The sequence below is a fragment of the Lissotriton helveticus genome, chromosome 4_1, assembly GCF_964261635.1.
Source record: "Lissotriton helveticus chromosome 4_1, aLisHel1.1, whole genome shotgun sequence".
Classification (NCBI taxonomy): Eukaryota; Metazoa; Chordata; class Amphibia; order Caudata; family Salamandridae; genus Lissotriton; species Lissotriton helveticus.
This window is the reverse complement of record NC_136063.1, coordinates 397,169,087-397,194,828: the sequence shown is the minus strand read 5'-3', so window position 1 is coordinate 397,194,828 and position 25,742 is coordinate 397,169,087. Positions and strand designations below refer to the sequence as shown.

The window sequence follows — 25,742 nt, the reverse complement described above, 5'->3', positions numbered from 1 at the left end:
TAAAGTTAGGTGTTGCTTAATTTCTGTCAGTGTGGAAGTTTGTAGCCATTGAAGGCATAATTTGCCCACACTGTAGGTGGTTATTATCCCTGGGTGATGTCTTTGAGGATATCTAGGGTCTGGCCTGGTCATTTTGAACCCCTGTGTTTTGTTCAGGAATCTGTCTTGACAGTTATTAGTATCTGTGGGCCAGATCAACCACTGTTTCCAATCAGGATGTGTTCTGTTTTGGTTTAATACATAATTTACGTCTATCTCCTCATCTGTAGAGGTATTGCTGTACATTGTTGGTTTTGGAAAAGACGGTTTATTTAAGTCTTTGATTTTGGCTAGGCCAAGACAGGTAGTTTGTTGAACAGTGTCGTTTAAAAATATCATTTGTTCTGGGATCATGCAGGCTCTAAACAAAGATTCTATACCCTGTACTTGCCATTCTTTTGTGCCCCAAACACTTTTCAATTCAACATTTTTGTCCCAATAATCAAAACCAAAAGTATTCATTTGTTCAAAGAATGAGTCTGAATATATCAATTTTGTGTTTGTTATCATGGTCTTAGTTCCTGTCTTGTTTGACAATTTGAAATAAAATGCTTCAGCATTACTTGTGTTAAAACCTGAAAAGTATGAATATTTGTCATAGAAGGTTCTTGAGCTTCCTTTTGGAGGGGTTGCACAATGTTCCCATTGATTATAATTTAAAACATTTCTAGGTTGTGCAGATCTATGTAAAAATGGTTACCATAGTGGTTATAACAGTACATACTATCATAATTTGTAGAACCCTGCAAATAATCATGTTTGGTAAATTTAGCAAACATTACTAAGTCAGACATCATATTATTAATGCTTTCGAAGTCCCAATCATCAGCAAATGAGCTTGGTTTTGCAAAGTCACTCAATGAGATCTTAATTTGGTGTGGATATTTCAGGATTTCGACCGGACCATAAATTTCATAGTCAGTGTTGTCCCATGCTACCCCACCAGGTATCGGATTGGCTGTGAAGTTGACTGAAGAAAGTTCTCTTTTCTCGACGTGTGAAGATGTGTGTGGTTTGAGGATCAAGTTGATTTTCTGACTTGCTGTGTCCATTTTAGCATATTTTCCCTCAATGAAGCGTCCCAAAGTAAGTACCATGATGAGCCAAAGTATCAGGATAAATGCACCAAAACCCACCCAAAATTCGATCCACGGAGAAATCAGATATGTTTCTTTTAGTTGTTTCAAAAGTTCTTTTGCTTTATCTTTAATGGTTTTTGATGATGGCTGTGTCTTTGATTCACTGAAGCCTTCAGAGGAATCATCGAAGTTTATGAAGTAGCCGGATGCAGTTCTGTCAATTGTTCCAATTGCTTCAGGATTACTGTTTCTTGCATTTTCGCTTGGTACTTCATTATAGATTGGTGTGTCTCTGCTAAATGTTTTTATTCGGGTTTTCAGAGGTCTGAGTTCTATTGCATTGTTGCATAGTCCTTGTTGTTCTTCTGTAGGCGTTTCGAATGTGATGAGCCTCTTCGTTAGGACCTCTGTACTGGTAGCAAACCTTGGTGTTCGGCTACTTATTGGGAGTCCACTTGGCCTACTGTTTGTTATCGGCCACATGATTGTGGTTTTACCAGGTCGATGGATACAACTCGGTTCTCCTTTTTACCAGCAAGTGGCGGTAGTACAACTGATCTTGTCCCGTTGATAGACAAGACAGGAACTGCTTTTCTGTAAGAAGGCCCAAATTCCTTCTTTACCGCGATCTTTTCCCTGACTAGATCCCCGACTTTTGGAATCCAGACAGGTCTTGCTGGGACAGGTGGTGGTTCTTCAGTGGTTGTTGGCTGTTGTTTCAACTTTATGTTGCTCAGGTCTTTTCTTGTTTTGTTTAAGTCCTGCAAAATAGCCAAACGGTCTTTGATATCAAAGCTTTTTTCTTTCACCACTGAAGTCTGACTATCAATGTCAGAGATCAACATCCTAGTTCCAAATAATAATTCGTACGCACTGAATCCCTTCAGAGAATTTCTTGGCAAGTTATTTAGACTACGTTGGACACTTATTAGATGTTTGACCCACCCAGCTCCCGAACCTAATATCCTTTCCGTTATAGATTGCTTTATGCCTTGGTTTTTTCTTTACACCATCCCGTATCCCTCAGGAAGGAAGTGAGAAGATTCCCGCTGTGCTATGCTCATTTGGCCATGTTTCCCATCAGGCTGGAGGGCTAGAGTGAAAACAATGGTCAAACGTAGCATGCTCTTAGCGTATATGCCATTTAGACTCGCGAATCTTTGTATAACAGTCCAGACGTCAGCCGAGTGCTGGTGGTCTACATTATAAGTGGAAACTTGCCTGTATATGTTAATCGCAAGCCTTCCTTTTTACTCTTGATTTTTTCTGGAGTAAAACGACGAGGTATTAAACTGTTTCTCTCCCCACTGTGATCTCTGTTGCAGTTTGGGCAGTTTTTTACAAACATGGTGTGACGCAGGCTCATGCCTGGCCACCAGTACCGTGATTGTAATTCTTCCAGAGAATCTTTTAGTTTGAGGTGTCTGAGACCCTCGCCCATATGTGCGTCTGCGATTAACAAGTTTCTCCTGTCCATGTTTGGAATCACTCTATCCCCCACTCCAGGGATTCGAGCAAAAGGGACGGAGTTTGCATCGATTGTGTATGTATAATTGAGTGGATAGTTGATCGGTAGCGCTGAGCAGTCGCCTTTTGATGACGTTTTCACCGCCAGCACTGTTTCACCGTCAATGTATTTTAATGTACGCTTTTTTCGAACTACGGGAGCCGATTTAGTGGCTGCCGCTGTGGCTGTCTCAGCCAATGAATTCCCTGCAACGTGAACGCCATCACGCTGATGACTCAGTGAGTGTGTCACGTGAGTCTTTGGTAGCTCTTTTTGTAAAAGAGCTATTTGTTCACAGAGCAGTTTCTGCTTTATTGGTGCATCTGTGTCATCTTTGTAACCGTTTTGAATCCATGTCTGCAAATCCTTGTTATATGATTTGACGCAGTAATATGAATCTGACACTATAAGTGTCGGGAATTCGCGATCCGCATTATCTAGCGCCATTTTTAATGCTAGTATTTCAGTTTGTTGTTCTGAATTAGTTTCTACTGAGTGTGTTTTTGTTAATAGAGGTTTTAGTTTACCTCCGCGCCACACTTCTTTTGTAATCCCACATGTGGGGTTGTATGCCTGTTCTCCCCAAACGGGGGGTTGAGCATGTCCGTCTGTATAAATTACACAGGCGTAATGTCGTAAAGGCAGAATGTCGATTGGCAGAGGGTATGTTTCTTCATATTCTAGATTTTTTAATTCTTCTAGTTCTGGAGTACGGCACATTTTTCGAGAAAATTGTCAGCCAGGCTATACTTGATAATTCATATCCTAAGAACAGGACTGTCAGATGGGCAATTCTGGATTTTTTAAAGTTGAATTTGTAACCCTCTGCTGCGAACCCAAGTATTATGGTGTTCACTCTCTTCAAGTGAGTCTCCAAGTCATCATCTGTTAAGTAAATGTCGTCGACATAAGATAATGCTTCATCATCATATATTTGTAGTAATTCTGTTACTCTCGCTGAGAATACTCCCGGGCTGTTCTTGTACCCCTGGGCTAACCGACAAAATTGTTTTTGAGTGCCATTTATTGAGAACGCAGACAAATATCTGCTCTCTGGTGCTATGTTTTGACAAAAGAATCCATTAGAGATGTCTAAGGTTGTTTTGTATTTTTTGCGCACTATGTTATTCATTAGTGCAGCACTATGCGAATTTTGCACTGCAAAAGTTTTGCAACATGTGTTAAGGTGTCGGTAATCCAAAACTAGACGATATGAATTGTCTGGTTTGGAGACCGGAAATAAAGGGTTGTTCATTTGTGAGGTGCAAGTTTCAATCACCCCCTGGTATTCTAGCTGATCTAGTATTTCTTTTACCTGTTTTTTAGCTTCTTGCTTAATTGGATACTGCCTTTGTGCAGTAGGTTGTGATTTTAACTGGATTTTGTGAGGAGGAGAGTCCTCATCCCATCCCACGTGATTTTTATATAAAGCAGGAGCTAGAGCCACTGCCCACTTTCTAGCAAGTGTGTATTTTTTATGAATTGGGATATGATTTGAGAAGGCAGGCATAATTACTTCTTCGCCATGAGGGCAATCCCTGACAAACTCTGGTGGCCAGTCTTTTTCAGCTAGAAGGATATCATAGCCCTTGGAGAGATTATCCCAAAATAGTCCCCTTATTTTTCTAGTCTTATCCCCCTCTATACGCAATGTTATTTCGTATATTTTGTGAGGTTTGCTAACTCTGGTGTCTGCAGTTTCCACTTGAAGATATTCATTCGTGTCCACTGTCTCCAGATGATTCATAAGGACTTTGCGAGCTATGCTCACTTCTGCTGCGCTGTCTAGCATTGTCTGAGCCCATTCCCCGTTTTTCAGTTGTGTCCTCAGAATTCTCGGCATTGTTAACTATTTTAATGCTGGCTACCTTCTTCTTTGGAAATTGTAATTTCTTTTTTAGCTGAGCAGGTTCCTTGTCTTTGGACTTGGCGTGCTCTTCTCTTTGTTCTGATCGTCCTCTTCTTTCCGATTTCTGCGAGGAAGTCTGAAAAGATTGAGAGGGACGTGTATCAATGTCTTGATATCTATCAGGCTTTTTTATATTATCCCTGTTTCTAAGGTTATATCTTTTCCCAGAGGGGTCACTCTGGGGTGACCTGTGTCTTTGGTTCGGAGATTTCTCTCTTCGCCTAGGAGACCTTCCTCTCGACTGGAATTTCTTTTCTTTGGGATTGGATTGTTTGTTTCCATCCCAGCTCTTTTTCTGTGATGTTGAATTATTATTAAAAAATATTTTTTCAGGACTTTCAATCAGTTGTGGTTTTACTGGTATTCCACCTAAACTATCTCTACCTAGTTCCTCATAGGATTTTTCTATGATTCTGGCAATTTCAGCTGGTTGGTCTGCTATATCTGTCTCCTTTAACCTCTGGCGGATCGCCACGTTTGCTGCTTCTCCCTTTATGTTGGCTAATAATATAGCTGAGACCTGCTTGAAGTCTGCATCACATACTGGACTAATTGTCTATGTATTTTTATTAATTGTTTTAGCTGTGTTAACAGGTTAGCTGCAGACATCCCGTCGATGTCTGGATGTGGTGTGTATCCGGCTAGGACCGGCCACGTTGCTCCTGGTCTACCTAAAGGACCGAGCCTGGTGATGTGATTATTATGTTTTAGGGCGCCATCAAATAAGAGCAAATGCTCTTGAAATTTGAGTGGTACGTCCACCTCCTCGAAAGGAGTGTACGTTTCAGGAGGTTCCTCTATTTTGTAATAGTGGAAGTACTTTGTTACAGGATTTGCTGCTGGAAAGTTTATCCATGAATAGTATACCTCTGTCTGCCGATATTCGTGTGCCTCAATTACGAATATGACTGTACCACCTCTAGGTGTCAGTCCATTTTCTATAAGTTTTAACGTTATAGATTTCCTTTTAATGACCGGGATGAGTATTATATCCGGGTCTGCGTCTTGCATGGTAGCATCAGCTGCTGCGAGTTCAGTTGCTAATCTAACTGCCTCTCTTTCTTCATCACTGTCTCCCATTTTACTGACAGGATGGTTATTTCTTTTGTTTGCAGATCAGGTTTCTTATGGAAACAAAGATTAGATGCACAATATTTTGGAACAGTGTATCCTTCAACGTTGACTATACCAAGAACCATACATAGGAGTTCCCTCCTGCGAGGTCTGGCGGATATAACCTTTTACCCACTCCAGACGTCTTTGGAGTATAATGGGAAAAAAGGGGTCTGATTGAGAAAGCACGACTGAGTTACTTTAAATGTCTTACGTTAGTTTTATCGCCCTTTCCAAACACGTTGGGCGCCATGTAGTGTAGTTCCTATTATCCCAATAGGCTCTGCGCATTGGAATAATACCTTCAATAGTAAGGCCTAGACCAGACGTTAACTAGGTCTACTATTGTCGATATTAGACTTAAAGTTTTGGGTTTGCCAGCTAGCTCAGAGTTCACTAGAAACTTTCTCGAATGTTCAGGAAGGAATTAACTTCCCTGATTAGACAAGAAGGGATTTAGTTTCTGACAACCATAGAACATGACAACTTTGCTCTCCCCTAATCAAGAGTGTATCTCGAGAGTCGTGTGAACAAAAGGCAATTTATTTTACTCAGTCAGTACGTGCATTCTTAGTCTCATCAGAATGTAGAGAAAAGGAAGAGACGGGCGTGTTCAATAAAAAGGTGTTATTTATTGATCAGTCTCTTTTCTCGTACAAGAGAAATGGATCGATATTATTGCAATACTTATAGTTAAGTAAAGTGCATACATTAAAAGCAATAGTATGAAATAATACTGTAAAAACATTGATATGGTTTCTAAGCCATATGAAGGTTTAAAATGAATAAAATATATTACATACACATATACATTTGACTAAACGTACTCAACTGGTGTTTCTAAATATGCCTACCCCGTGTACCTGACCTAAGCCTAATACGTGGGCGGGAATAGAAAGTTACAGTTTAAGTTAAGTTTGTTTTTGCCAAGTGAATAACTAAAGAATTCTCTGCGAGGGGTTATTCAGTTCTGTACCTGGAATCTAGGTTGAATGAGGGATGGTATCTCTCTCTCTGGTCTCGATATTCCAGGCTGCCTGCGAGGGCTACCCGGAAGCGCCGGTGCTGGATTTCTCGGCAGGAGAAATGGGCAGCTGCTCGATTTCAGCGCGTCAGGAAGGCGGGGCTGGGCCAGCGGGGTCTGCTCTGCTCTGGGCTTCGGCAAGTATGGCTGCTCCGTCTCGTCACCACCGCGTGTGTTGCATAGGGCAATATCGGTAATATTTATACCTTTATGGTGCCGAGATTGACGTAAGGATGGACATAGATACGTCAATAAGGATGTCATACGACTTGCTCGTTAGCACATTCTTTTGCTGAAGTTCTCGGTGAAATCAAAACAATGGCCGCAGGGTTTTGCCCAGGTTGTCATAGGTTTGATTTGTTATGAGAACTCCGTATGCCTTATCAGGGGCTGGAGGAATATCGCTTGTCTAATTAGATCGCAAGCGTTATGACCTAATCAGATAACACGTTCCTGTGCCGTAGTGTGACTGCGTCAGATAACGGTATCTGCATCATGGGGGTTTTCTGCCTCATGGGCTGACTGCTAGTTAACTTGTTGGTTTGTTTAACCAGAATAGGGTCAGGAATAGGGGGATCGATTCAGAACCTATAGGAATACATCACAACATAAATACAAAAATTGTCATTTACAAGACCAATAGCTCAAACTTTCCTAATGCAAGACCTATTGCATTGCAAATGCTTGTTTTTTTTCGTCTTCGGGTTCGGATGTAGTATCTTGCGCTCCGGTTTGAGTCTCTTTTTGTCCCCCTTTGGCCTGTTATATATCTCGGCGGTATTGTCTTGATCGGTATAGTTTACATCTCATACTAGACTTCATAGCAGGTTTTCAACACATCCCTTTGGCCTATGGGCCATGCCCAGCCGGGCAACACTTCTCCATTTTGAACGAGATCGAGAATGATCTGATAATGGATCGTACTCTCTCCGTAGTGCCACTCCAAATACCCTCACACGGACCAACATCCCATTTGCAACTTATGCCTCTCGCCCGACCATAAAGAGGTCACCTGTGAGTCCTGTAAGTCTTTTCAGTTCAAAAAGACTCTTCGAGATCGAAGGGCTAGATGACAAGCAATGCAGCGCAAGCAGATTGACGATGTGGCCGACATCTTCAGTCGACAAGAGGAGGAAGAAGAGGCTTCAGCGGCAAAAGAAGAATCCCTTTCCATACATGACTCCGAGTCTCAATCAGAAGTAGTCTTGGCTACTCTTCAACTAGCACAAAAACGACCTACCGTGAGTACTCCTATCCCTGCTCCGAACACCAAATCCTCCGCCACCATTGAGAAAACTGCTCACGGGCTGCCACTGCACACAAGCCATGGCGTGCACCGAAAACATGACTCAGAAGCCTTGCACTCGGCTCCAAAAGTTCATCCTACAGCAGGGGGCCTCTCTATCCCTTCCATCCAAGACCAGAACACCTCACTCTTCGGTTTCGTCTCCGAAAAAAAGACTTGTTCTTTCGGAATCGAACCTTCCTCCATCAAAGCCAAAGCTTCCTCCACCGAAATGCTTTGTTTTCGGTCCAAAATCTCCTCCAGAGCCAAACCTCTAGCAATTTCACCAAAAGCTCAATCCGAAACAGAAAGCCCTTCAAATTCAGCCACCAAAACAACATACCTCTAAGAAGCAATTGAGTTTCCAGCAGACTTTGGACGTTCCTGTTCAACCCCTAAAGAATAAAAAAAAAGGATGCTGCAGCCATTCCATTGCACATTCCCATTCCTGCTTAACCTGCACCACAATCAACACGTCCACCACTCACTCCACCAACTCACTCACCACAATTATCTAAGGCAGGAAATCTGTCTCCTCAGTCAACAATAGATGAGGATCAAGACATCCCAGATGACACACAACCAGGGGATCCTTGGGAAGATTATAATGTTGACCCTCAAGTTGACACTGATTTGTGTCCTAGCCATCCATGACCACCTGATGATGCATCAGCTTATCAGTATCTCATAGCCTGAGCAGCCACTTTTCATCAAGTACCTTTATATAAGGACTCAATATTATTATTAATATTTATAGAGCGCCTGGCTACCCTTAGTCATCCCTATGCTATCAGTGACAAGCAGGGCAAGAAGAAGATGAACTGATTAAGGCAGACTCTGAAAGAGCCAAGTCTTCAGCTGCCTCTGGAAGGAGAGATGGTGAATAGTTGCATGTAGTTGGACGGGGAGAGTATTCCATAGTTTAGCAGCATTGTGAGAAAACGTGGGACCGCCTGATCGTACTCTCTTAATTTTTGGTATCACTGCCAGAAACTGACTGGCTGATCAGAGACATGTTGTTGGGTGGTACAAGGCCATGAGAGAGTGGTTTATCTTGGGGCCTGTCCCCCAAAGTGTTTTATGCGCTATGCCCAAAGCTTGGAATTCAATCTGTTAGTTTATTGGCAGCCAGTGAAGTTTTTTTAGGACCAGCTTAACTAATTGCTGATAGGGAGTGTGATACAACAGCCGGCTGCACAATTCTGTACCACCTGTAGTTTCCGTATAGTGGCCTTTGTGGTGCCTTGGTAGAGGGAGTACCCATAAATTAATCACAAGAGCACCAATGCCTGTACGATAACTCTGCGTGCTGGAACCGGGAGCAGTGGGAGGATTTTCCGCAGCATTCTAATAATGCCAAAACAGGATGCGGCTTACTTGATTGCTTGGCTATTAAAATTAAGAGATTTATCTAGCCAGACGTCTAAACTTTTTATCTGACCTTTAGGGGTTGGTGGTAGACCAAGACATTTAGGCCAGTTTAGCCCCACTGATTCCATTGAAGCGCAGGGGTGGTTATCTAAAATCATTAACTCCGTCTAGTCTCCGTTGAGCTTGAGACAAGACTGGTCCTTCCACTTGGCCACAGTTTCCATACAGGATGCAAGATTAATTGGTTTATTCTTTGGATGCTTTAATGCTACTACCAATTGCGTATCGTCTGCGTATGTAATGATTTGATTCCCATAAGGTAGTACTAATTCGGCCAGGGATTTGAGATAAATATTAACAAGCATTTGCAATGCAATAGGTCTCGCATTAATTAAGTTTGAGCTATTGGCATTGCTAAATATTGCAACACCAATTGCAACAAAAGTCTATAAATTGTAGGCCAAAAAAATTTGTATTTATTTTTGTAGCAATGGTGGCATGCTGCGCTTTAGATGAATATGTTTAAAAGTAAAGTGCGCCATACTGCGATTGCTACACTAGTTAATTGTGGATGCGTTAACAATTGATGTGTGCACTGATGGCTGGTGGTGTGTGTGCCTGGTGGAAGTGTGCACTGCCGGCTGGTGGTGTGTGCGCCTGGTGGAAGCGTGCACTGACGGCTGGTGGTGTTTGTGCCTGGTGAAAGCGTGCACTGACGGCCGGTGGGGTTTGTGGCCGGTGAAAGCGTGCACCGACGACTGATCGTGTCTGTGCCTGGTGAAAGTGTGCACTGATGGTGTGGTTGTGTGTGTGTGTGTGTGTGTGGTTGTGTGTGTGGATGTGGTTGTGTGTGCGTGGTTGTGTGTGTGTGTGTGTGTGTGGTTGTGTTTGTGTGTATGTTATTGGCCCAAGACTAAAAGTTCAATTAAAAGATAGATTAGATAGATAGATAGATAGATAAGATAGATAGATAAGATAGATAGATAAGATAGATAGATAAGATAGATAGATAGATAAGATAGATAGATAGATAGATAAGATAGATAGATTAGATAGATAGATTCAATAGATAGATAGATTCAATAGATAGATAGATTCAATAGATAGATAGATTCAATAGATAGATAGATTCAATAGATAGATTCAATAGATAGATAGATTCAATAGATAGATAGATAGATAGATAGATTCAATAGATAGATAGATTCAATAGATAGATAGATAGTACATATGGCCAGTTAAATGAAGAACCTTGCAACCTTGTACAAAGAAGTAAACAACAGCGTTCTAGGATATACACACTCGTAAACTAGGTTTGCTCTGAAGACTAGATATTTCGGTTCCACCCGATTGAACCAACAGCAACCACCAATTAACACTACATCGAACTTTCCAATCATCCCAAATTCAAAAAGTTCCCACTATGTCTAGATGACTACAGTCAACAAGAATTTCCAGGATCTAGATTTCGGAGATCACTGCGAGGCCATACAAGTATAGAAATAGACGCAATTATGAAAACAGTGATCACAAAAAACCATAATTCAGTGCACGTATTGTTATGTCCAAATAATTTTATTACTGTGGTGAGGGGGGTGGAGGGAGTAGAAGCGCGGCCAGGCGGGCCAAAAGTCAAATTAAAGACGCGTTCTGCTACAGTGCACTTATTTGTATGTACAATTATTTTCCTTACTGTGGTGAGGGGGGTGGAGGGAGTAGAAGCGCGGCCGGGCGGGCCAAAAGTAAAATTAAAGACGCGCTCTGCTACAGCGGAGGTATTTTTCTGTACAATTAATTTCATTAATAGAAGCCGATCGTAGCGGGAGGGAGGGGGGTGGGGGTAGCTGGGGAAAAGTTGGTGTGCGACGAAAGTGAAAGCAGCGCGATTTAACCCGAGATGCGGCGGGGGAGGGGCTGAGAGTTCAGAGAGGAAAGACAGATGGCGCCTGATCAAAGCTGGCGGTTTGCGCGCGTGCACGCCTCGTGCACTGTAGTTCTATGCCAGCCATGCCAGAGGTAGCACTTTAAAGACCCCTTACTAAATGTCTCGCTAGCAGCGCAGGCTCAGCGAGACCTAAAAAAGTAGCATGGGCCATAAAGCATGAGCGATGGAAGAAAACTCACTAAGGAAGCAATACCTGGGCCATGCTCCACTGGAGAGATCAACCCACAAAGATGAAGTGAAGCCGGCACACGCTGACTAAACAGGAGCTAGCAAATAAGAGCGATAATGAAGCCGACCAATGAGCGGGCTCTAAGCCCCCTTTTAAGCCAATAAAATACCTCAAAAGTGACAGCGCCTGCAGATAGAAGCAAGCAAATGAGTGACAACAAAGCAAACAAATGGTATCAGGCCTCGAAAAATGTACTCGCCCACTTGCTATGGAGAGTCAGTTTCTTTAAGGCCCGTTTTCAGGCCTACTTGACTGGCCTGGTGAGTGAGCTCTGCCCTTGAGCTAATCTGAGTTTACTTCAGCTAGTGCAGTGCCAGGCTCTAGGGGTCAGCAGGTAAAATGTTATTTGAAAACACTTAAAAATGTGGGAAAGCAAGGGTGTTGAGTGGCTGATTGCAATGCGGGTTCAGACTGCTGAGGCTTAGTTGCAATCAGCCAATCGGATGGTAGCTCTCATTTGGGCTCTTCTTCATGAATATAGTGTATAGGCATGTTCACACGCTTCTCATTGGCTGATTATAATGAGACAGTGCGATATACAGCTCAAGTAGCCCCTACGCGGCACTTCCAGATCTGTGGTGGCAGTGAACTGGCTGGGCGCAGCATAGTGCCATATTTCAGTTGTGCCCCACTTCATAAGTGGCCACTCCACCGGCAGCAGTCCATGCTCAGTTACAGGTAAGCTGGCGCAGCTCGCTCTCGTCCTGGGCCTTGAGACACCAGTGCCGTTTCTCTGTAGCTCCAGAAGGCACGACCTGGGCATACAGCCAGGACGGGATAGAAGTGTGACAAGCTCTTTAACTGGGTCATCATATACCTGTTTTGTTCACTTTGCAAAGGCCATGTGTGGGACTAGCAGTCAAAACACAACTTGTCGGGTCAGAGGAAATCGAATGGGTGTGGTGGCAGATACAACTTGGTGAAAGCGGGGAATGGCCTGAGGCTTTCAAAATCTTATTCCACACAGGAGACATGTAAGGCTGGGCTTACTGAGAATGAGTACGTCCTTTCAAATAACTGTGCTAACCGGCATCCGACCTACAGCCAAATTTTTAAGAGTTTAAAAGAGAACCCTGTTCTAGATGTCTTAGTAATGACCATGCTTAAGATTACTGGACGACTCCATGCCACAGACGAAGCAACGATCCAGTTCATGGCTTTCCTTTAACAGATCCTTGTTTTCATGAATTTTAGCTTAAAAGGACCAACTGATATGAACCAGGACTACAACTCCCAGAATGCACAATTAAGCCACAATTGAGCACAAGACTGCTAAGTTCTTGGCGTCATGGAGTTACACAATATTCTTACTGCAGCTGCACCTTCAGAGGGCCATCTTCGTGGCAAGGAGTATCACCGGATTTCATGATTGCACCTAATAAATAAAATTAAACACATGCTGGACCTTATTCAGCACACTTTAGAGCGCGCTCTAAGAACTGAGCTTTTCTTTGCAATAATTGTTTCAAGCCTCGTACAAGCCACCATACTTAGATTCACCGCTTTAGTCGTGGGAACCAGCCTGTTTGGTTATCCATATAATATCCCTTGACTTTGATTTTATGACGCAATGCATTCTGGGAAGTATAGTCTTGGTTTATTTCAATTGCACTAACACCCGACAGCCGAGCGTTTTAAAAGGAAAGCCCTGGGCTAGACATATCATCCCTGTCTGGAGGGAGAGCCAACAAATAAAGTGGAAAAGTTGAGGCGCGGGTGTTAAGAGTCCGTCCACGTGCGGACCCATGAAAACAGCTGGGCTTTAAATCATTGCAGCAAAGGTGTTTTTGAAAATGTAAGCATGTGTTTATTTCTGTAACACACGCACGTGTTTCACCTTAGTGCATCACATTATTAGTATTATAGTTGGAGCAACGTGTTATAAAATCAAATATGAGAGAGGTTTTGGTTCAGCGCATATCCAGAATGCACGTATTTGAAGGTCCTCCTATGATAATAAACTGTTTCCCCCCAGATGGCTTTAATTTGTAGCTGCAAGACAGCCTCTGTGTTGCTAGCTCTCTTCTGTGCCTTTCCCTGCAATGCCAAACCGGTTTACACACATTTTTAAATCCGCCCTAATGACTATTGACAGGAAACAAACGGGCTGAGGCGGAATGAGTGGCTTGCTGGTATGTTGTGCAAGGATAGCTAGGAAGTCTATAAAAAAAAAATTAAGGAAAGCAAGCGAGAGTGGTGGCGATCAGGGAGTGAGAAAGTGCAATCACGTGGGTGCTTTGGTGAGCAATAGAGCGCCCGAGAAGGGAATAGAAAAAAATAAACAAACTAAAGCCAGGGTGCAAGAAGCAATGGATGGGGTGAGAGCAAGTGAACTGCGAGGGGGGGCAGGTATTTGAAGGGAGCGTCGGCACGCGAAGGAGAGCAAGGAAACTGCAACAATTCGACATATAACACATTAAAAATAAAAAAGAAGCATGTTAAAATAATAAAAACACTAGTGCAAGGGCACAAAAAGGAGACCTTTACTAGCAATCGCGAATGAAGCTATTGCAATCAAATAAAACCAGCAAGAACGGAGAGGTGGGAGCGAAGGGAACAACATGGAGAAGTGGTGGATGGGGGAGAAAAGCAGCAACACGTGTTAAACAAGTAAATAAAGGCTCACCAGAGCGAGGCCAGCAAGTTCAGGAGCGCATTCCTTTGAAGAGTGCTGGTGTGCGATGAGCATGCGGGGGGTGGGGAGCGGCAGCCTTTGAAGTGTGATTGGGGGGGGATAGCCTTTGAAGTCTGATGTGAGGCACAGATGGTGGTGTGACGTGGCTGGCCTCGTGCACGCGCATGTCTCACATGAACTGTGCGTGATCCGCCGTTGGTAGACTGTTCTTTTGCCCTTACTATAATCTCCGCCAGCAATGCGCAAGCGCATTGGCAGGCCGAGACCTAAAAAGGGTGGGCTCAATGATGAGCCCTGGGGGACTCCACACGCGAGTGGCAGACATTTGAAGGTGTAATTCCCCTCGAACACCTGGAATACTCTGGCTTTCAGTAAAGATTTAATCCATGTCATGGCCTTGCCTGAGACTTCCACCATTCTGAGCCTGTCAAATAAGATGTTATAATTGACCGTATTAAATGCGGAGCTTAGGTCAAGTAGGATGACTACCACTGTCCCTCCCTGATCAAGGATTTTCCTGGATTTCTCCACTACTGCTAGCAATGCTGTCTGTGCCCCATTGTTAGGTCGTAATCCTGTCTGGGTGGTATGCAGAAGCGAGTGATTCTCTGGGTGTTCTGAGAGGAGTTTATTTACATATTTCTCAAGTATTTTGCTGGTCCCGGGAAGCAGGGAGGCCGGGCGATAGTTACTCCATACCTCTGGGTCAAGGTTGGTCTTTTTCAAGAGAGTTTTTATCATAGTATGTTTCCATGCCAGAGGTACCTGGCCACTGGATAGCGAGGAATTAAGTACCTCCAGCAGAACTGGGAGAATAGTTTCTTCTACTTTGCGAAGTTTATGAAGGGGAACCGGGTCTAAAGGGGATCCGATTTGACCTGCGCAAAGAGCTGTGATAATGTGGCCAAGTCCAAAGTTGGAAGATCTTCCAAACGGGGAATAGAGCCACTCGGGATCTATTTCCTGGTCCCGCTAGTCTGTGCTTATACTTTGAGGGAATGAGTTGTAAATATCTAAGAAAAAATGTAATAAAAAACTCTGCGAGTTTATCGCATCTTGCCTGTGCGGAATCTGAGGGAAGATCTGGCACCGGGCAACTAGTACGTTTTTTTGTGATTTGAAATATTTCCCTTGGTGTATTCGCTGCTGCTGTTATTTTCGCCTCAAAAAATTGGGCTTGCGTTCTTTTTATTTCCGATTGATACAATTTAATAGCCTCTCTGTATATCTGTTTTTTTCGGAATTATAGTCTTTCCTCCAGGCTCTCTCTAATTTCTTGTATTTTTGTTTAAGTTCTCTCAATTTGGGTGAATACCATGGTGTCTGTTTTTCCTTCTGCTTTTCCTGTTAACAAATCTACCAGAACAATTCCAGAAAGGAGCTAGCCACCTGGTAGAAGAGGGTGAAAACATTGCAAATACATGTTTGAAATCAGCGCCTGATGCTGCTGAAACATCAAGCAGGCAAATGATGATTGGCATCACTGAAAGGAGGAACGCATGGCTTAGAATCTCAGGCTTCAAGCCAGAAGTGCAAAGCAACACCATCAACTCATCATTCAATGGGAAACAATTGTTTGGAAGTGTGGTTGATAAAAAAGCTAAATCAACTAAAAAAGGACAACGAAACTGCAAGATCCATGGGGGCTCTGCTGTTCAGAGGCATGCATAGAGGCACACCATCAAGGAGACCGGCGGGGAGAGGTACACACCAACCTGCTACCTCACATCAAGGTTACTAACAAACATACCAAGCTGGAAACCAGGGCACACCACAGGGACAGCAACAAAGCTGGCAATACCAAGGAAGAGCTTCCTTTCGAGGGCGTCCCCGTGACAGATGTCAGCCACAAAGAGGTGGACAACAAACCTCTACAAAGTGACTACACTCACAAAAAGGTACACTTACAAGCAACAACAGTGAGAGTACACACAAAAAAGAAGCCTGTAAAAAAACAAAAGAAAACCAGTTTACAGTTCCTTCAACATACCACCCCAGTAGGAGGCAGACTAAGATTTTTCCTACAAAAATGGAAGGAAATAACCACAGACAAATGGATTTGTAACATAATACAGTACGGTTACTGCACAGAGTTAACGAAACAGCCTCCACACAGGAGGCCAAAGCAAAGGACACATTCAAAAGAAGAATTAACTCACTTAGTCCAAGAGATGCAGGAGCTTCAGGAAAAATAGCAATAGAGCACGTACCACACAGAGAAAAGAGCAACAGAGTATATTCAACATACTTCCTAATTCCAAAAGTGGATGTAACATTAAGGCCAATATTAGACCTAAGGTTTCTAAACCAGTTTATAAAAACACAAAAATTCAAGATGACTACACTACAAGAGGTGTTACCTCAATTACAAAAGGGAGATTACATGGCAACAATAGACTTCAAGGATGTGTATTTACACATCACGATGAACAAAAAACACAAAAGAATGTTAATATTTGTCGTGGACAAACGACACTTCCAATTCAAAGTACTCACTTTGGGTCTAAAATCAGCACCAATGGTGTTCACAAAGTGCCAGGCAGCAGTAGCAGCACATCTCAGAAGGCAAGGAATTCATGTTTACCCCTATTTAGACAACTTGTTGGTAAGAGCAAACTCTTACAGCCTATGCAAATAGCATATACAACACGTGATAGAGACACTATTGCATCTCGGTTCCTCCACACACTGGGAAAAGTAATCAATAGACCCAGGACTCATAAAGGTGTTCTTAGGGGCAGAAATAAACACTGTGTTAGGGAAAGCATTCCCAAGCGAGAAAAGGAGACAAGCTCTATTGAAGGAGACTCATCTATACCAGAGAGGGCATCATCTGACAGTGATGACAGTAGGGAGATCACTAGGAATGATGGACTCATGCATTCATTTAGTTCCCAACCTTCGTCTACACATGAGACCATTTCAGGAATGGCTCCAAACACAATGGTCACATGCTACAGGGAGTTGGGAGGATCTAGAAGTTGTAACAAACAGTTCATCAAGAGACGGCATGGTGGAGCAAGACAAACATAGCAAAGGGGAGACTTTTTACACGATATAATACACACAGTTAATAGGGGGTCCAAGGGAAAGTTTTTTATAGACTAAGTAGTATACTATCCCCAATCTACAGTATACAGAAACAAAAAGGATACTACTAGTCTGGCAAAAAAGGTGATAAACGGCAAAATCAGAACCTATAACTACTTAACCTGTGCTAGGCTGGAAAGGAATCCCATCAGCCCACCAAATGACGGAACTTCATCATCTGGGATTTTGAAAGACCAGTACTTAATAGGACAGCTCACCTTGTAAAATCGAGAGCTATCCTAAAACAAACCACCAGTGATGGATTAAGCCATGATTGTAGGATCTGTGGTGCTGAAAAACAGTTTTTGCAGTGATACTAAATGTAAAAGAAAAGTCAAAAGTGCAATTTAAAATTGGCTACCATGATAACAAAGATAACTTTATTAGGTGCTTATCACAGTGTCAAAACTAAAAACAGAGTGTAGATAGTTTGTCAAAATAACTATCATCAGTTGGTTAAACAGGTCTACATGTTTCAGCCATTCTTGGTAAAAGAACCTATGGCTTTCTTCAGAACCGGAGATCACACTACTGCAAAAAACAACGACCAAACGGTGTAGTCAAAAATTAAATTAATAATAGTGATACATCCTACCATACTTTATGATTCCATTGTGTAGGATGAGTATTCACAAAAAAACCTAGATTCTTTCCTAAAGAAAAACACAGGAGAGAAAAAACAGATAGCAGTTTGAAACTACAGTTCCACAAATATTGCCGTATATAACCATTGTTTTACTAATGTTAGTAATCGGAACAAGACTTTTTACACCACCAACTCCCAACAGTGACCATAACAACAGATGCGTCCCTAATAAGGACTGGGGTGGCTTGGTGAGCAAAATAACGATGGATTAAACCCAGATCTGTGACTGGGGTGAATGTTTTGCCATTGTGCAACTTTCCATCCCTCATCTTTTGTGTTTTGCTGTTCACCCTATGTGGAAAGGGTATGCCCAGACGTGGGTCCTGTGCTCACTAAGCCACTGGAGTCAAGCTATCCTGGGTGAAGACAGCTGATAGCCAGAAACCGGTCCTAGGATGCTTGATTACAGTCCAGGGAAGACCTGGCTTGGCAGTTCGGGCTGGACTGTTCCCATGAGGCACAGGGTCAAGACTGATTTGCATATGGCCATGTCTGAACTGGGGTGGCTTGGTGAGCAAAATAACGATGGATTAAACCCAGATCTGTGACTGGGATGAATGTTTTGCCATTGTGCAACATTCCGTCCATCACCTTGTGTGTTTTCCTAATGGGATGGGGAGGACACATCAGCAATCTCAAAGTAAGGGGATTGTGGGCACCACAGGATGCGGTGAAACACATCAATATCTTGGAACTAAAATCTGTGTTCTTAACCTTAAAAGCCTTTCAGAAAGAGCTCTATGGGAAAAGGGTGATGATACAAACAGACAACACTACAACAATGTTTTACATAAACAAACAAGGAGGCAATCCGTCTGTAGCACTCAACTCTAGCTCAAGAAATTTGGAGATGGGCAATCCCAAGACAAATAGACATGTTAGCAATACACCTACCAGGGAAGGACAATATAGAAGCAGACAGACTGAGCAGGCAAACATCATCCTACGAGTAGGAACTGAATCAAACAGAAGTGTAAAGAATGTTAAAAAAATGGGGGACACCCCAATATAACTATTTGCAACACCCCATAATGCAAAATGCCAAAACTTTGTATTCAGGCGACCTTGCAACCAGTCCCTAGGGAATGCGCTGTGGATAGACTGGTCAGGGATATTTGCGTACGCTTTTCCCCCAATACCATTACTGAACAAGGTGATCAGCAAATGCAGAATCCGCAAAATGAAAACGATTCTCATTGCACCACAGTGGGCCAGACAGACTTGGTTCTCTGAACTAATGGAAATTTTGCAAGGGACAATGCCCAGACTTCCAAAATGAAAGATTTGCTAACAATGCAAAACGGGAAAGTGCTTCATCCAGAACCAGAGAGCTTAGGCCTATAGGCATGGCTCCTGAAGACTTAGAATTCGCACATCTCAAACTACCAGAAAGCACAATGGCTGGTCTAAGAGAAGCTAGGAAACCAACAACAAGAAAATGTTATACAGCGAAATGGCAAAGATACACACAATGGGGTCTTAAAAGGCGTCTTTCAAGAAAGATTACAAAGGAATGAACAGTGCTAAAATACCGGACACATTTACTACAAAGTAAATTATGTTTTACATCACTAGAAGTACACTTAGCAGCAATTGTCGCGTATACAAGAGGAGAACCAGGGAAGAGTTTCTTCACCTCACTTGTGGTCAAACGGTTCCTAGAAGGAGCAAAAAGAATTGCACCACCAAAAATGGTACCAACATGGAATCTGAACATAGTTCTAGTACAAATGATGAAAACACCTTTCGACCCACTACACAAAGCAACGCTACAAATGCTTACAATAAAGACAGCATTTTTAGTTGCAATAATATCCCTACGCAGAGTTAGCAAACTACAGGCACTAACACTATAGGAACCCAACTTCCAAATACATAGTAATAGGATTGTCATGAGGACAGATCCACAATCCATACCAAAGGTGGTATCAAGATTCCCCATAAATCAGAGTAAACAGAGACCAAGTTTCTTTCAAACTCCAACGAACAAAGCGGAAAGAGCTTTGCACACACTTGACGCAAGAAGAGCAGTCATGTATTACGTGTAAAAAACTAAAGAATACAGAAAAACAAAACAGTTATTTGTACCCTTTGCAAAAAGTTTTCTGGGAAGACCAGTAACCAAAAGCACAATTGCAAGATGGATAGCACAAGCCATACAGTTGTGCCCCAAGCAAGCAGGACAAGCTTTACAAGGGGCGAAGCGGGCGCACTCAACAAGGAAGAAAGGAGCAACTATTGCATTTCTTGTAAACACTCCAATTCAAGACATCTGCATGGCTGCAACATGGTCTTCAGTACACAAATTCACCAAACATTACCGTGTGGACATTCAAATGAACAAAGAAGCACAAGTAGGACAAAAGGTCTTACAGCATCTATTTACAAACCAAAGATCATCTTTCACCCAGCCACCAGAAGACTAGCAAACTGCTAAAAAGTTTTTGCATTTGTCGCACAAAGTCTATGCACAGCATAGTGAATCCAGAAAAGATTCACGCTGTCGGTGTAGTTTTGCAGCTCTAAGAATTTTCTGGATTCACTAGCGAACCCACCCTCCTCCGCCAAGGAAGAGAACTATAAGGAGGAGAATAAAAAATAAAAAAAAGAATCCGCAGATGGCTACCAAAGGTGGGAGCTTCCGGAGGAAGCCAGTCGACTTCACAGAAGGGCACTAAATGGTACTATGCCGACGCCCACCAACAAAAAAAAAGAGATAAGAAATACTACAATTCCAGACCCCAACCACTGGATGGCAGAATAATGCACAGCACAGTGAATCCAGAAACTTCTTTAAGCTCCAAAACTGCGCTGACGTGTAAGAAACTATTCTTTTTGCATGAAGGAATGGGGGTAGGAAGTGCTCCCCCCAGAAAATGAAGCAGACGATGGCAAGGCAAAAAGCGGATGACAAGAGCAGACAGGACGTTGTACAGACAAGAGGACTTTAGTGTGGGAATGTTGTGGACACAGAGGTTCTGTATACTGCAACCCAAGCAGAAGCAGAACTTGCAAGTGCCGAGAACACCAAGACTCCCACCTTATGATTTTTGAGTAGGCTTCCTCTCCAAAAGGAGTCTGAAAGATGGTACATGTCTGTGCTTTGAATTCATTGTGAGTAGTAAGAGGTTAAACTTTGGAGGCGTATGAACCACGCGAGTGTTCTAGTCTTACACATGAATAGAGTTTCTTACCGCATTAAGGCCACCCATTCAGATATGGGAGTTAAGTGGAGTTACTTATTAAGGATGACTTCACCACCCTCATTTTTTTGCCATTTTTGTGCCTTTCCCTATACCTTTTTCCTTCTCTTCCCTTTCCCTCTTCTATCCAGCACTTTTTCGCTTACCACACTGTCCCAGTCCCAAGCTCCGCTATACATATTCTGAGGTTGCCCTGGTGCGCTGCCAAGGAATATCAGCACCAAAGCCGTATCCTGCTGTTTTATTTTTCCAATATCACCCCTTGCTTGGTTTTCCGTCACCCTTTGTATATTGCTCATTTCATACAAACTCCTGTCCTTCCATTGATTCCCTTTTCCCTATGTAAAGTGTTGTCCCCTGCTTAAACACCAGCATGAGTGTAAAACACCCTCCTGCTTTGGAGAGAAGAGACCTGTGATGGCTATGGGCAATGGGAGACCTTAATTAAATCATTCTTATGTGGACTCTGTTCAAGAGCTTTATTATATTATTGTGCTTAGTTTTAGGTTTTAGGTCTATATACAAGTGTCACAAATGGCTTTAGTGTTGAAAATGTCTATGCAACATCTAACCTGTGTTAGTCTTTGTGTTCACTTTCTCTGTTCTTTTTTCTGCATCACGTTTGAGTAATTATGAGTTGAAAAAAGAAGCAATGTATTTATGACCAATGAATCCTCCTTGCGTTCCTGAGTGCTTTATATCTTTTTAGTTATGTGTAATTTACTCTATCCTTTCCTGTAAAACATCCTGCCATTTTTGGGACGACCGAGCTGCACAAAAACAGACTAAAAATCCAGTTTTCTAAAAAAGCCTGTGTATAAAGATAAAACATAGACACATTTAAAGACCATGCATATAGTCATGCTTGCACACCTTCATATGTATATGAGGCCCGTAGCATATGTGACACTAGTACCCACTCCTATAGTCTTGGCAAAATCATTTTGTTGTTTAAAGTATATTTTTAAAAGTCATAACGTACAATTACCATTATGCAACTATGTGCAACTAAAACTTCAAAGCTATCTTATAGTTTTGCACATTACATGTACCACTTTATAGATATGCACCATACGTGTTACACATGTGCTGGGTGTATGTGTGCCTGCGAATGGTACAATACATGGGAGCTGTAGTTCTGTGCAATGCGTGTGTTATGTGCTGACATCCTGGTGTGAACTTCTAGTCACTTCCATGGCCTTTGTTGCCCTACTATTAAAGTTGGAATTACTCCAGCTGTGACAGACTGCTTCCTAGTGGAAGAGCAGGGCAGGCAGAGAGAGGGCACTTCAAAAGCAAGCAGACCCCCCCCCCCCCCCCCCAAAAAAAAACCTTAAGACTCAAGCTCTAAATCACATGGAAATGGACTACAAGGGTAGCTCCAGGCCCCCAAAACTACCAACTGTCAAGCAGCCAGTCGGGCTGTGCGAAGAAGAGAAGCTCAGCAAGATTTTTGCCAGTGACCAGGACTGGGGTCCGAGGCCTGCCAATCACCCAAATGGATGGGGGGCGTTACCCAGGGGGTTCAAGATAACCTGCTCCCATAGAGGCATAGCTGAGTTAATGTTTATGACCACCTAACTTGCTTAGCATAGCTCCATGGAGATGGCCCCCGCACAAGTTTGAATCAAACCTATGTAATTAATAAAAATGAGAGGGTCTTAACACTACTTTTGTTGAGCCACTGTGGCCTTACAATAAATGTTAACGATTTTTAAAGAGCATAGACATGTATCTTGCTTAGAAGTGGTAAAAGCCAAACTATGTTCACTTGGGGCGTGGGATTCTAAGGGCACCTGTGGTGGATACACTTATAAATCTTATCAAAGTTTTATATAGCGCTCGCACACCCGAGGGTTTCATGGCGCTGACCAACAGGAGCTAAATGAATGAAAGATAAGCAGAGGAAAAAGAAATATAATTAGACAGAGGATTGGACAAACAGCCAGGTCTTCAAAATCTTTCTAAACGAGAGCAGAGTAGGGGAAGAACGGATTTCCAAGGGAAGGGAATTCCACAGTTTAGGAGCAAGGGTGGCGAATCTTCTCCCACCCTTGCGTTGAAACTTGAACCGGGGGACAGAGAGAAGAATTTGCGAAGCAGAACGTAAACTGCGAGAGGGGGTGTATCTAGGTAAGAGATCTTGGATGAATTTTGGACTACGAGTATGCAGAGCCTTAAAAGCCATACAGGCAACTTTGAAGATGACACGCTGAGTAATAGGGAGCCAGTGAAGTTGCCTCATTAGAGGTGTGGCGGATTGCCAGCGCGGGAGGCGATATATGAGTCTTGCAGCCTGATTATGAGCCATCTGCAGACGCCTGCTAAGGGTCGCAGGGAGGCCCCGGTAGATGGCGTTGGCGTAGTCTAAATGAGACCACACCAAGGCCATCACTACCTGGGTCAAGGCTGGCTGTGTAAGCATCCGGCTGATCTTTTTTATTTTTCGGAGCTGAAAGAATCATGTCGCCACCACCGAATTGACTTGAGGTTTTAGTGACACTGAAATAGATTTCCACAAATGTAAGTTTCCATGTGAAGAAAAAGTAATTTGGAAATGCGCGTTTTCCCCATTGCAGACAGGCTGCAAACAAAGAAGCAGGGCTGACTGACAAACGCTAGCGAAATTAAGTAAATCCTGTATTTTCCAGATGTAGGCATGGAACTTTCACAACTAGGAAAGTCACGATATATGTTTTGCATAGGTATATGTTAACGCAACGCCTTTTTAAATGAAATCGTGGAGGTGAAAGGCGTGGAGGTTGGGGTGTGGCGGCTCCAGTGCGGAGTAGCACAGTTGATAGTGAGGGTTGAAAGTCAGTATATTTAGGCTACATCAGCTAAAGTGAAGCCAAATGCACCGCACATTAATAACTTTTCCCGTGTTGCCTCTGTGGTCCAATTAAGTGTTGTTTTGTTTACCAAGTGGGATTTTCTTAATTGCTGTACTCTTTCTTTCTTTTGGCAGCCTGTACACCTTTGACATGCGCTTCCTTGACAACCCCATCATGGTGCACATGGACCACGTGTCTGCAGTGCTGGACGTCGACTATTCTCCCACCGGGAAGGAGTTTGTGTCTGCGAGCTTTGATAAATCTATTCGCATCTTCCCCGCAGACAAAGGTCACAGCAGGTCAGTGCTTTGTCGAACACGTCATCTTTTTTTGAAATTCAAAAGGGTTCCGCTCTCCCTCATTAACGCTCGCAATCAATGGGCTCCCCTGGCGTGGCGCGAGGGGGCTCGCGCTCCACGGACCATTAAAAGAACGATGAATCACCTCTCCTCTTCACTCTTTGATGATTTATTTATGACAGGACATTTGTGTTAATTGCGCGTTGTGGTTTCTTAATAAGGTCGATCTTTGGGAAATTTGATTTCTGGAAAATGTTTTCTGCTCTACCTAAACCCCCAGGGATACTTCTGAGCCTGCTGCGCCTTTGTATGTTTTTTTGTTTTGTTGTTTCTTCTAAACTTTTTTTCTCTAATGAAACTAGTCTAGTTCAGAGTGCTATCTTAGAGAGGTGTCCTCGTGCAGCGCAGTGCTTTCCTCCGCTTCTTTCTACAGATATGGGATAGGACTGTCTGTCTGCCCCGCCATGTGTAATATCTCTGGGTTTTCCGAATGTGCTGGCACACGAGTCCTGCCATTTTGCCCGTTTGATATGTGTAAATGTTTATGTAATTGCCAAATGACTTGAGTTTATTGCTTACGGGTAGAGATCTGACAGTACGGATCAGAATATATTTCACATTTTTTATTAACTATATCATAAATTCTTTACATTTTGACTTCTGTGTACCCCACTGAATAATTACTGAACGCCAGGGATCCCCACTAAGTCATTGGTGGAAGCAAGGGACCCCTGGCCTAAGCAGTTTCTACGATTTAAATTTCAAAACAATACATAAAAATATACATCAGACTAAAACACAAATAATTGAATATTTTATTTAATTAAACATTAGGAAAATCGAATTCTTTTAAGGTGAAGGTTAGAGCTTTTCTAAATCTGTGTTAAAAAAAGACGAGGAGAGATTCTTCTACTGCATGCTCTTTCTTCTTCATCCAGCGTCTATATCATGGGTACTCACAAACCTTTTCCCAGGGGCCAAAAAGTATGGTCTGTGATGTGGCTGAGGGCCGCATTGATGCCAGTGGGGTGGTGGTCGGTCAGGGCAGTGATTGGTGGTAACTTACCCTCCTCTTTCTACATTCACGTAGAAGAGGACCTCAAAATGCATGACTTCAGGATGTGCGCTGTATAAAACCGTCTCCTGTGTCTGATGTAAGAACTATTATGTTGTTAATGTATAAAAGGAACCGAAGCAACCCATAGAGGTGAAAAGGTTCTGCACATTAATTAAATTCACTTTTTGAATTTTGAAGAGACTTTATCATATTTTTACACTATTGCTTCAAGACGTCTTCCAATGAAGGTGTCCCTAAAGTTAAACAGTGCAGGACTCCGTAGTTAAATCCCTTCAACATCAATTAACCTTCTAATAAATGCTTGCCTGTTTATTTAACATCTTTTTGTTAGCTCTGAGTCGAGTATACAGCAGCTCAGTGCTGCTGTTGACCAGGAGGCCACATGTGAAGGTCAAGAGAGCCACATGAGGCCCCCAGGCCGTATTTTGATTATCAATGGTCTATACTATATTCAGT

The 25,742-nt window shown here is 42.8% G+C and overlaps 1 protein-coding gene across 2 annotated transcripts in view; it reads left to right on the top strand.

The window, feature by feature from the left end:
• DCAF13 (DDB1 and CUL4 associated factor 13) overlaps nucleotides 1-25,742 on the top strand; it is a 383,567-nt gene that overhangs the window by 246,352 nt on the left and 111,473 nt on the right. For both annotated transcript variants that reach the window (XM_078686899.1, XM_078686900.1), the window contains exon 8: nucleotides 24,044-24,208. In XM_078686899.1, coding sequence (XP_078543025.1) covers nucleotides 24,044-24,208 — 165 coding nt within the window. The remainder of the gene's footprint in view (nucleotides 1-24,043; nucleotides 24,209-25,742) is intronic.